At 42.2% G+C, this 12,658-nt stretch overlaps 1 protein-coding gene across 1 annotated transcript in view; it reads right to left on the bottom strand.

Moving 5' to 3' along the window:
- SYN2 (synapsin II) overlaps window positions 1-12,658 on the bottom strand; it is a 246,843-nt gene that overhangs the window by 46,721 nt on the left and 187,464 nt on the right. The window contains exons 6-8 of the mRNA XM_054387663.1: window positions 12,044-12,106; window positions 9,578-9,720; window positions 3,314-3,388 (exon numbers count right to left, since the gene is read on the bottom strand). Of these exons, the coding sequence (XP_054243638.1) occupies window positions 3,314-3,388; window positions 9,578-9,720; window positions 12,044-12,106 (281 nt within the window). The remainder of the gene's footprint in view (window positions 1-3,313; window positions 3,389-9,577; window positions 9,721-12,043; window positions 12,107-12,658) is intronic.

The following is a 12,658-nucleotide window of genomic DNA, read 5'->3' as shown; positions in this document are numbered from 1 at the left end:
GCTGAAGGACATAGAATCATAGAATTGTTAGGGTTGGAAGGGACCTCAAGGCTCATCCAGTTCCAACCCCCCTGCCATGGGCAGGGACACCTCACACTGCATCAGGTTGCCCAGAACCACATCCAGCCTGGCCTTAAACACCTCCAAAGATGAGGCTTCCACCACCTCCCTGGGCAACCTGTTCCAGTGCCTCACCATCCTCATGGTGAAAAACTTCTTCCTAAGATCCAATCTGAATCTACCCATTTCTCATTTTTTCCCATTCCCCCCAGTCCTATCGCTCCCTGACGTCCTAAAAAGTCCCTCCCCAGCTTTCTTGCAGGGCCCCTTAAGATACTGCAAGGCCACAAGAAGGTCTCCTCAGAGCCTTCTCTTCTCCAGACTGAATAGCCCCAACTCCCTCAGTCTGTCTCCACAGGACAGGTGCTCCAACCTTCTGATCATCCTCATTTTACTTAAATCCCCACCACTTTAAAGCAGCCTTTTATCATCAACTTCTTTTCTCTTTCCTAGGTTAGTATTTGAGGATAAATAAAAGCTATCTCCTTCTACAGACCCTCTCCTGCTTCAGCCTCTGAGCCATGATGATAGATTTGCCACACCACTGTGTTTTCCACTGCAAAAGAATTCATGTAACAAACACAGCATTTGACTTCACTGTCAAAGGATCAAAGGAAACTGGCTGCTGGGCTGAGAGTCTTACTCACATATAAGTATCTACAGCACCAGCAGCCTTTCCAAGTAAACTTATCCTAATCACATCCCTTGTATTTTCTTAGATCCTCTGTTCCAGTGGAAAAGTTTTGCTTTTAAGCAGAACACAAAAGAAATGGATACAACTGCTTGAAGAAATCCTGATGGATCTTAGCAATGAAAATAATCTATTTTTTTCCCTGTGAGAAACATGGGTTTTGGTCCAGAATGAGAGGCTTTCTTGGATGCCTGACAATTCCAGTATCTGTAGATGCACTGACTGACCGGAGCGTGTGCATGCACTTGCTTATAAATAAGTTTTTTCTTTGCTGTGTGAAATGCCAATGTGTACCTTAGAAAGTCCTGAGGCCAGCAAAACTTGTTATGAACAGTAAATACCTGGACTTTATATGAAAACAAAAAAAAAAAAAAGACTTTTTAAAAAAATGCTGAATGCTGAAACATCAATCACATCTATGAAAGTATTTTTAATAGACTGTCTTCTGCCAACAAACACGGAGCTGGAAAAATACAGCCCCATTTGGAAAGAGAGGTCTTGGATGGACTAGTCTGTAGTGTTTTAAACCTAGTAGGTTTGACAAGAGGACACATTCCTGTTTTCCCAGAGCTAATACAGTATGCAGCAGCCATACAGCTGACACATAATAAAGTATAAAGCTCCTCAGATGTCTGGCACAAAATATCTGGTGTGCCAGATGGGGTGTGCACAGTTAGCTTAGGTTCCTCTGATCTGACCTGAGGAGCTGAGCCTCTCTGACACAGAGAGGTCAATGAGAACATGGAACCCTGGAACGTGCTCATTCTCTGCCCCGGCACTGTCCCTGGCTGTGCCACATGCTTCTCTTTTTCTTCATTTCTAGACTGAGATTTGTATTCAGTCAACACTTCTCAATTGAGGAACTGAACTACAAAGGAAATGCCCATGCAGCAGATGGGACTGCTCTTGGGACACTTCAGCTCCAGCAAACTCCAACCTTACCTTCTCATCCTTCGTCTGTTTTGTGCACCTCAGTGGATCACCAAACAAAAACTGGGACTATGTGATGCATATCCCTTTCTACACCCTTCCTCTCTGTGCATAAAAGAAGTTTGGGGTTGGTGACTGTGGGGTTTTGTTGCTGTTGTTGTTTGGGGTGGGGTTCTTAAGTTTGTTTGGGTTTTTTTGTTTGTTGTTTGGTATTGGTTTGGTTTTTTTAATGAGAAAATATGTATTATGTCCTAATTATCTTCCATTCAAAGCTAGAAGCAGAGCACACAGAGCACTTACAGACAGAGAGCCAGGCAAGGCTGGAATTTCAGCCTTGATATTGTTTGGTTTTCCTCCCAGCAAAACTCAAGTGCCCATGTTTTTCTAGACACAGAGCTGATGGACTGTAATTACATACAATAAAACACACTCCTCCTCCTGCCTCTCCAATGAAGGCATAACCTCACTGCCTAAAGGAAGGTGGGAGGGGAATGAGAAAGAGAATTCTGTGGCTCCACTCCATCCCCAGAGGGGAGATCAGCGAGGACACAGTCTAGACAGAGGTTGGACAGCAGGGAGCTGCAATTCCCGTCTTACTTGTTTTCACCTTTCTCAGGGCAGTCAATGGTTCAGTTCCGTGTCTCCCTCAGCTCCTAAGAGAGACCAAGCTGTAGGTTCCAGACTTCAAAAAGCAAACATATACCCTCTCTCCTTGCTCAAGCTCCAGTCCACCAGAAAGAAGACACCTTTTAAATTACACTTTTATTGTACAGACCTTTTTCCAGCTTCCACTGGTAGCAACCTTTGGAGCTGAACAAAAGCAGCTTTAAAGCTTCACAAGTTTGTTTTGCAGGGAAAAGAGGTCTCTTTGTTGTAGAGAAACTTGGAGTAAGTGAGAGGTATTGAGAGAAGAGTTCTACCAATGAAAGACCTGAGCTTCAAAATGGTACTGCAAGGAGACTGTTTGGGATTGGGCTGCAAAAAGGATGTGGCATAAGGATGGGAGAGGAAAAACAAAACACAGAAAACCACCCTACAGAGCTGGAATGAGGATATGAGGGAAACAAGCTTCAGTACATTTCAGCACCTGGGTAAAAATCCTCACAGTGCAGTTCAGTGGATATTTCAAAAATGAAAAATAAGGAGTTTAGCAGAACTGAAAATAGAAAAGAGAAACGTGATGTAAACAGGCAAAGACAAGACCAGATTGCTTGGTTATACTAGGTGACATAGAGAAAGGGTTAGAACACTGGGGGATGGGGAAGGATTGTTAGGAAAAGAGGTCAAATAGTCAGAGGAAATGGTTGAATCAAAAAAAAAAAAAAAAAGGAATTTTCTGAAAGGAATTCCCACAGTTTGCTAGAACAAATATGGATGTAGGAACCCAAAGCTGCACATAAGCATCTAAGCTTAGTACTTAGTTTGGGTATTTAACTCTGAGACAAATCACATGGAACTCATCTCATCTAATTCAAGGGGGTTTTGGGTTTTTTTCTTTCCAATTGAACAGAATTTCCAAACTTCAGGTAGTGTGAATTGCATATCAAGAAGGTGATTAAAAAAAAAATAAGGCATTTAAAATTAAGCCCCATCCCTGGTTTTTAATTACCTTTGACATGAGACTCCACTTACTTATCTGACATAGCAATTTGTTCCAGCATGGCAGAGCCTGTGTTCGTCTTCCAGTTTCCGGATATGGAAGTTCTCCTGAAAGAGGAAAAATGTCACAAAGACAGCCACTAGTTTTCTGTTTTCACATGAAGACTAGGGCAGGATTTACATCTTTTTCTTATCTAGCAGCTTTTAACAGAACAGTTAAACCATGAAGCATTCTATCAGGCATTGCAACTGTCAGTAATACTTCACTCTAGCCATCAAATCATAGAATCATAGAATTGTCAGGGTTGGAAGGGACCTCAAGGATCAGCCAGTGCCAACCCCCCTGCCATGGGCAGGGACACCTCACACTACAGCAGGTTGCTCACAGCCACATCCAGCCTGGCCTTAAAAGCCTCCAGGGGTGAGGCTTCTACTACTTCCCTGGGCAACCTGTGCCAGTGTCTCACCACCCTCATGGGGAAGAACTTCTTCCTAACATCCAATCTGAATCTACCCATTTCTAGTTTTTTTCCATTCCCCCCAGTCCTATCACTCTCTGACACCCTAAGTCCCTCCCCAGCTTTCTTGTAGCCCCCTTCAGATTCTGGAAGGCCACAAGAAGGTCTCCTGGGAGTCATCTTCTCTCCAGACTGAACAACCCCAACTCTCTCAGTCTGCCTCCATAGGAGAGGAGCTCCAGACCTCTGATCATCCTCATGGCCCTTTTCTGGACACATTCCAGCACCTCCAGATCTTTCTTGTACTAGGGGCTCCAGAACCAGATGCAGTACTCCAGGTGTGGTCTCACCAGAGTGGAGTACCCCACCTGGAGTACTGTGTCCAGTTTTGGAGCCCCTATTACAAGAAAGATATGCTATGGAATGTGAAATTGAGGGTCCCCACTTATTCATTTAAGACTTAAAAAAAAAACAATAACTACTATGATTAAGTGAAGCCTTCAGCAATAAGATGTTATCAGTTATATATGGGCTGAACAATCTGTAACAAACTGCACTCTGCAAGAAACTCTCATTCCAAACCCATATCACTGTAGGGTTAGGATCCAGTACCAAAACAATCAAGATATCTATGTTTTTAACACTTCTGAAGTGAGCTCAGATCTCTTTTAGAGCTGTATTTTTGTTTCTCTACCAGTTTTAACTCTTTGCTAGTTTCTTAGTGCTCTGTTTGAATCATCTTTTACTTAATAGCTAACCAAAGGGGGGGAAAATCATATAAAGTCTTTTTTTTTTTTTGTTTTTTTTCATTTCAGACAGCTACCAGAGCTGAGAAAATCACAGTTTTCTGAAACCTAAATGCTGTACTGGGAATAGGCTAAGGATAAAAATAACGAGGTGTTTCCAGTTGGTAAAATAATAGGAACATCTGTAACGTATTAAGAGCACATTAGGCAGCAGCTATCGTTTTCTCTCCATTTTTCTATTAACCTAATTATGAGGGTCAGTAGCAATTGTGGGGGAAGGCTGATTTTTCTATGAGAGTCTTATAAAGTGAGCTGAGCTTCAAAGCATGAAGTCCTCCTGAGATGCTGCATTCTTTGTTGATGTGGGGGAACCTAGTGAAAGGGGGACGTGTGTGTTGAGAGCTGTGTGTAAGGTAACTGGGACCAGTACCAAAGCTATTTTGTGATCTCTGCTTCCTTTCTTAAAGTGATACTTACAGAGATGTGTCTATTTACAAGTTAAAAAGACTAAGTGCACTACTGCTCTACACACATGCTGCAACAAAGAGATAATTGCTTTGGTTGGAAAAGACCTCCAAGGTCATTGCATCCAGCTGTCAACCTGAGAGCAGCATGGCTGTGAAATCCTGATGTTCCTCCACCTGATGTTCCTCAGAAATCACAACTCAGCTCTGCTGGAGACTTCTCAAAGGCATCCATTAGCACATAGGAATTAAGGTCTTTTGGGAAGCAAGATGTGACCAAATGAAGCAAAACAATAATTGTCCTAAAGACTTCTAGCAAGTGTTTAGAGAAGAAGAGATGGTTTGCTTTTTGCCATGCTTTCAGTCCACAGTGTGGAAGGTCCTCTGTGGAACCTGAAGAAGGCTCATGACTGGATGCTTGGCCAGCTCTAACGATGCTGGAGGGACTAAACAAGGAATGAGGGGAATGATATGGGCAGAGACAGACCTAACTGGTGTAGCCTCAATAGCTTGCTGGCTGGAGCTGTCTAGGATGGCTAGGTCTATGACACAGAAGAACTCCAAAACAGCAGGGGTTCCATTACAGAATCACAGAACGTTTTGGGCTGGAAGGGACCTCAAAAGCTCATCCAGTCCAACCCCCTGCCAGAGCAGGATCACTTATTCTACTGAATTATGTATCTTTTTCACATTTCTTCAATTCTGTTCTGATAACTGCTGAGAGTCTTTCCTCCTCTTTTACTAAATACCAACTTAAAAAGAAAGGTTGGACTAGATGATCCTTGGGGTCCTTCCAACCTGCTGTTCTATGATAATATAGAAAACAACTCTTTTGAGTGCTCTGCACTCTGGCTTAACAGTTTTTCACTTGGGTTGGTCTTTGCAAAGAAGGAAGAGCTGTTTTAAAATTAGGGGGAAAGGAGTGATGATTAGTATAAACAGTTCATAGCAACCTGAGCTTCCCCTTTCCCAACACTTTTCTGCTTTATTTAGTACCACTTGAAGGACACAGTCCAAAATGTTGGGACAGGGACTTGTCATGGGAAAGATGTCAAAATATCTGCCTGCAGTTCTTCTGTAGGCAGCCTGCTTGGTGGTTTCATTCATTCATGGCCCTGTCTTTCTTTGGCTGATGTGACTGACTTTTGTTTTATTGACCTTTTCATCAAGGCACATTAAATTCTTTAGATTTAAGGGTGTGGCTCTACTCTAGTTGAAGGTGTCCCTGCTTAACACAGTGGGTTTGGACTAGATGAGCTTTAAAGGTCCCTTCCAGTCCTCTAGTTGAAGATGTCCCTGCTCAATGCAGGAGGGATGAAATAGATGAGCTTTAAAGATCCCTTCCAATCCTCTAGTTGAAGATGTCCCTACTCAGTAGAGGGGGGGTTGGACTAGAGGAGCTTAAAGGTCCCTTCCAATCCTCTAGTTGAAGATGTCCCTAATCAGTACAGAGGGGTTGGACTAGATGAGCTTAAAGGTCCCTTCCAACCCATTCTGTGATTCTGTGATAAGTTCTGGATTCAGAGTAGTGCTTTTGGAGAGGGGATTTAGATGCAGTGAGTTTGTAGTTCTGTTTTTCTTCATTCCCTTCTATTTCCTTGAAGTCAGATGAATTCTGTAATGGCACCAAGGGCAGTTAAATATGCATCATGCCACGTTCTGAGAGCCTGTGGTATTTAGAGGGACCCAGTGTTGCATTTTGACCATAATCTCTACTGACAGATGATAAGCACCAGTGTTTTGTGAGTCATGGACCCACTTATACCACAATTTCCCACAGAATTATGAAAGTGAAGCCTTTAATAACTCTCTTCAAACTACAAAACCAAATGTTCAGCTGGTATTTTTTGTAGTGGTTCTCTAAGTACTCTGTTCTTGTGTCACAGAGCAAAATAAGAACCAGCTGGACAAGAGTATTCTACTGACATCATGTATATGTATGCAAAGGAAGAATTTTGCAGGCATTTGGTAAATCTTCTCCTTTTCCTGGTGCTTTGTAACAATTGATAGGTATTTCATTCTTCAGGGTGACTTAACTGGGTGAAAGAATCCAGAGGAAAAATGAATGCTAGGCTTTTAGCATTTGGATGAACCCATAGTTCCTGAGTAGAAACTTCAAAATAAATAAAAGGCAGGAGGAACAGACTGTCACTTTAACTTAGTTTTGCCCTCCCTTAAGCCAATTGCTGCTTCTGTGAAGAAGAAATGTTTATATTTGAAAATAATAGATTTATCATGGGTGGCTGACTCTGAACAGCATTTACATTTCAAGGCAAGAAAAAAATGCAGGAATTTCTCCTATGAAATGTAGTGGTCCAATTTCTGAATGAACCATAGAATTGTGTTGGCTGAAAAGATCTCCAAGGTCAAGTCCAACCATCAACCCAACACCATCATGGCCATTAAATCATGTCCCAGAGTGCCTGGTCCACACATTTCTTGAACACCTAAGGAACTGACAAGTAGCTAATACTGCATCTGACTGCTATTTCTATGCGTCATAACCATTAAGAGTTGGCTCTTGTTCATCAAGACTGACCCTTGGGAGCTGTAAGACAGAGATAAATCAACTCTACTATGAGCAACAGAGGGGAGAGATTGGTAGCACAACATGAGAAACCTGCCTGTCAAAGCACCAACAGGAGATAAAAGCATTACCCTAGGCTTGAAGAGGCAGAAGGAGTTGTGTGAAAAGTTCTGAGGTAGAGATAGAAGAGGGGACTGGAAGTAGAGGAAAACAAGGATGATGAATGTCACTGAGTAGTGTAAAAGAGTCGAGGGAGAATATGGGACAACAAAAAAGGTTAGGCATAAGGAGTAAGGATTAAGAGACACAAAGGTAGAAGTAGTCTGGTAAAGCAGTGGGATTGGACCAAGATGTGGTCTGGGTGCAGGAGCACAGTGGTATTAGGTAAAGTAGAATGGATGTCTCCAGATATAGAGCTAAAGCCAGGAAAAGTCAACAGTCAGTCTGGAACATAAGGCAAATGAGAATTGGAGTTAACTTTCCTGGAGATGCCAGGGGCTAAAAGCTGTGTCATCCAGAAGCAGTTGTTTATGGTTATTAATGATTATAGGGAGAAGTTGAGCACCTGAAGTTCTGTAGGGAGCTTGAGTTACAGAGTTTCTGTCCTACATCACTAAGAACACTGAAAGTCACCGACAAAGAATTTGGTCACTGTGTTCAAATCGCATTTCCAATGTGGCATTTTTGCAAAATTTAGGTAGTTCTGGGTTCAAACTAGAGCAGAAGAACTGAATGTCCATGCTGCTGGATGGATCTGACCAGTGGGAACAGTATTTCCACCACTGTGTTGTGCTTCAGATGTTCAGCGAGAGGCAGGTGGAGTCCTGAGTTGTTCCTGAAAGGCCTCATCTTTGAGGTTCTTTCTCAATATACCTTCAGCTCATACATCAGGAGAGGCCAGCAGTTTTGACCTTGTGATGTTCACATCTCAGGGGAGAAGACAAGACTATGTGACCTTCCAATATAAACCTAAGGAGATATATGTTGCCCCCTTCACCCTGAGCAAAAGATTCTACTTTCTCACAGAGCTCGCTGGCTGTTCCTAAAGCACCTGACACTTAATGCTAACCTTGTCTTTAGTATTACAAAGCCTTTTACACATTTTCTTTAACCCAGCTTCATCTTTTACTTACTTCAGGATTTGTGCTTTGCTTTGAGTTCAGTTGTTCTTACTGATGAAGAACCTGACTGCACCTTTCAAATACTAAGGCACAAGAAATCTCTGATCTCTCCGACATTACAAGAGCTCCTAGAGTTGCTGTCTTTGCATGTCTATGTGGCTGTGCCTGTGTAACTGCATCTGTGCATTTTTATCCATGCTTTGGTATATTTTCCTGCCTCAGAATTGTGAGCTTGGGAGAACAAAGACGTGAGATGATCTAACTTGTCTTCAAAACATGAAGGAAATGAGTGTATGTCAGATTACATTGCATGATAACTGGAACAGAGTAAAAATATGCATAAACACAGTTACCATAGTTCAACTACTACCTTGTAACCTGTTCTGCTGCTCTAGCGTAATGCTGTCTGTGAAACTGAAGCAACCTTTTAGCCTCCTGTGTAGTCATGGTCTTTGAACAAACACCTGGATTATAAAATTAGAGGAGATTTTCATGCAGATATGTGAAGGCCACTGCAAGGTTAGAGTTTTTCCTACACGTGTCACGTTAAAAGGAGAGAACTTTCTTCTATTCAAGTGCTATGACTGAGGTTTGTCTGAATGAATGTCATCTAACTATCCTTAGAGGGAGAAGACAACTGGACCCTAAGTTGGTGAAAAGATACAGAGGAATCCAATTTAAGAAGTCTTCTATAAAAGAACAAATCTCCTTCTTTAAATGAAGAAAAAGAAACAAAGGTTAGCAGGAAAACCACTCTGGCAGGCTCACCTGTTGTCTCATTCTCCTCCTCTCAGTCACAATCAACTTAAAAAAACCCATTCTTGATAAATCCAGAAAGTCTAAAATACTCTTTCCAGAGATCATGACAATGGAGGCCTGGAGTCACCACATCAGCTCAGAGACTCATCCAACAGTCTTAATCTTATGGATGCTCAGCAAATTTGCAACAAAAGGATGAAAGAATATAAGTTTTTGGCTCACATGTATGCTTTGTAGTTACTGCCTATCTTTTGGATCCTGATGTCATACTTGGAGTCTATGAAGGGTTCAGTGGTGGCGTAGGTCTGAGTAAGTGCTACCACGCTGGCTATGTCCTGAAAATCGTAGTGGTTGTCTACCTTGATCTGTAGTCATCATACCACAAGTACACAGCATATATAAAAGAGAAAAGAGCAATTAGGAATAAAATGCAGAATTCAGGTGCAAATGGCATTCATGAGAAGTATGGATTTTGACAGCATCACTTCATAAGAAAAAAATGTATCAGATATTTTATCTGATTTCTAGATTCTGTAACATTGCTGCACTAAATAGCTCTCATTCTTAGGCAAAATGTTACCTGGTCCTCTGTAGAAAGCGATTTGTAAACAGTAGAATTTTTTTTTTTTTGAAGTGGTGATTGTTAATTTTAGCTCTGCAGGCTTGAAAATTTGCCCAGGTGTGACAATATGCAGCACCAATTTATACAGAACTTTGGTTGATTCTGTCAATCACTCATGTAACGGAATGCATATGGAGCCCACCATGCACTGCCCCATCATGTACCTCCTGGAAAGGAGGAAATAAAGGCTCATGATATCCTGAGGAGTGCACAGAGGGGTGGCTCAACATAGCAGAACCAGTTCTTCTCTTCCCCCCCCCCCTCCCACCCCTCTGCAAGGAGTCAGGCTTTCTAGGAGTGGGATTTCCTAGTCGTGGAATGTTGTGGCTAAGGTGGCGATTGGCACTGCACAAATCAACTTCAATGTCTTGAACTCAGGAGGTGGGAAAGTGGGGAATATTGATTTAGGGGGAGAGGGAGAATGAAACTTTAGAGGACAGATGGAGGACAGAGGCAATACTTTTGGTCAGGGAGTGCACATCACTCTGGTTGACTTAAAGGAAGTGGGGAGAAAAAGTGACTTGGAAGGGAATTCTTAGGGCTAGGAGAAAATGGGAGAGGTAAGCTGGAACTCCAACATACTGACCCAAAGTACATTTCAGAATGGTGAGGAAAGAAGGCAGGGATTAGTATTTCTCATGCTATCTAATATTAAAGAGAGTTTGCCAGATCAGCATCTTGTTTGCTTCCACCGTAAACTGGTACTTAAAGGGAAGCTGTGAGCCAGAATGCCACAGCTGAGGTGGGACCTACTGGTGAAGGTCCAGGTATTTGCTCTCAGCCATCCAAAGGAGAACAATCCAGTGCAACTTGCCATGTGAGAGTCACAAAACCAGACTCAATACCTGGTTTCAACTTAGCTTCTGAAAACTTGCATATGCAAGTCGAATTATGACTAATGGAAATCCTACTCCTAGGGAGCAGCTTTTAGGGAGGGCTGGGGGCATGAGGAGAACCTTCACTTGGACTCTGCTTTAAGCATTTCACTCCAAAAGACTGGCATTTAACGTTTAAGGTTTAAATTATTCTAAGGCCAAAAAAAAGTAATCTGGATTTCTTTCTGGACATTTTGATATGCTGAACATTTCAGGGCATCGTTTCCCTTTCCTACAAACGAGAGGTGAATAGTAAAGCACAGCCTAAACATTCTCATATTTCCTATACACAATGCACAGGAACTGCAGTGTGAGCAACTAATGGTTGATTCTGCTCTCAATTAAATTGGCTGCTGGACTTCCACCGACTTAGTAAGCACAAAATAAAGCAAAACAGTCATGGGCAAAAGAACATAACATACAGCACGACGTGAATAATTACTGAATGAAATACAATGAAATCAGCTTTCTATTTCTATTACTAGTGACAGATATGCCCAGGGAGCTTTTGGAACCTCAAAATAATAAATACAACCATTCTGTGATGATTTGTTTGAAAATTTGAAACACTTTAAAGCACTGAAGTGTTCCCAGTGAGAAAAAGTGGTTAATTTGCAGTGAGTAGAAATTTTCACTGAATGAAAGCAGGGTTTAAATCACAGCCCATTGTTGTGAGAGAAGTGATAGCAAAACAGCTGTACTCACCACTGAAATGCAATTACTTTGGAGAAAGAAAGCAGCAGTTATATAGTGGTATGAAACAATCACAGAGAATACATTAAGATAGGAAATGAAGAGGAGTTCAGTATCAAGCTGAAACTAATAAAGAACCAAGGCATAACCTTCTGAGATTCTCAGGTCCAAAAAGTTGGACTGTGCAAACAGACCTTGACTCTTCAATAGTTTCACTTCAGTCAAGTCAATTAACACATCAGGTTCCGCTTTGAGAAGCCATCTAGGCACATTTCAGAGAACATCCTGCAGAGGTCTATGGCAGCAATGCGAAAATAGAGGATGTGTCTTAACATCTTCCTCCAGAGAGATGCCTTCTCAAATAACACACAAACAAGGGTAGGAGTCTGAGACAGAATTTGGACAGTGGCAAGTTAAAATACCCAGGAAAAGAAAGATCATGCATATTATTTCAGACAGACACCCAGGCTCCTAACATGCAGTAAGTAGCATCTTCACCTTTCCCATGCCCGAGTGAGCATGTCCGATCTTCACGACGACAGGGAACGTCGGCATTGTCAGCTGGGGGAGAAAGGGAAGGACATGTTAGAGAGAGCAAGCATCAGTGGGAGGATCCAGCTTCTGAAAATGATGAGTACTAGTTATGCACATGATTTAAGCACAACCATAGTGCAGCCCAAGCTGTTCTTGCCATTAGGGTTTTTCCAACTGGTACTCATCTGTGTAAGACTCTGTGCTCTGGTGAGTTACTGGGGATGCTTCCTCAGTGCTATACAATTCCCAGGACCTACAACTGGTGTACTTCTATCTTCATTTTTTTTTTTTGGATGTCTTTCTTTTGACTTCACTTTTTAACTGAACTTCTGCTGTTTCCTATTTTACGCTTTCACAGGATCCCAGGAGTAGAGGATATTAGGGGTTGGAAGGAAACTCTGGAGATCTTCGAGTCCAACCTCCCTGCCAGAGCAGGACCACAGAATCCAGCACAGGTTGCACAGAATCACAGAAACATTCAGGTTGGAAAAGACCCTCAGGAACATGGGAACATATCCAGATGAGCCTTGAAAGTCTCCAGAGAAGGAGACTCCACAACCTCTCTGGGCAGCCTGTTCC

The sequence above is a fragment of the Indicator indicator genome, chromosome 15 (genome assembly GCF_027791375.1).
Source record: "Indicator indicator isolate 239-I01 chromosome 15, UM_Iind_1.1, whole genome shotgun sequence".
Classification (NCBI taxonomy): Eukaryota; Metazoa; Chordata; class Aves; order Piciformes; family Indicatoridae; genus Indicator; species Indicator indicator.
Note: the sequence above shows the minus strand (reverse complement) of the source record. Positions and strands in the feature narration are given on the sequence as shown.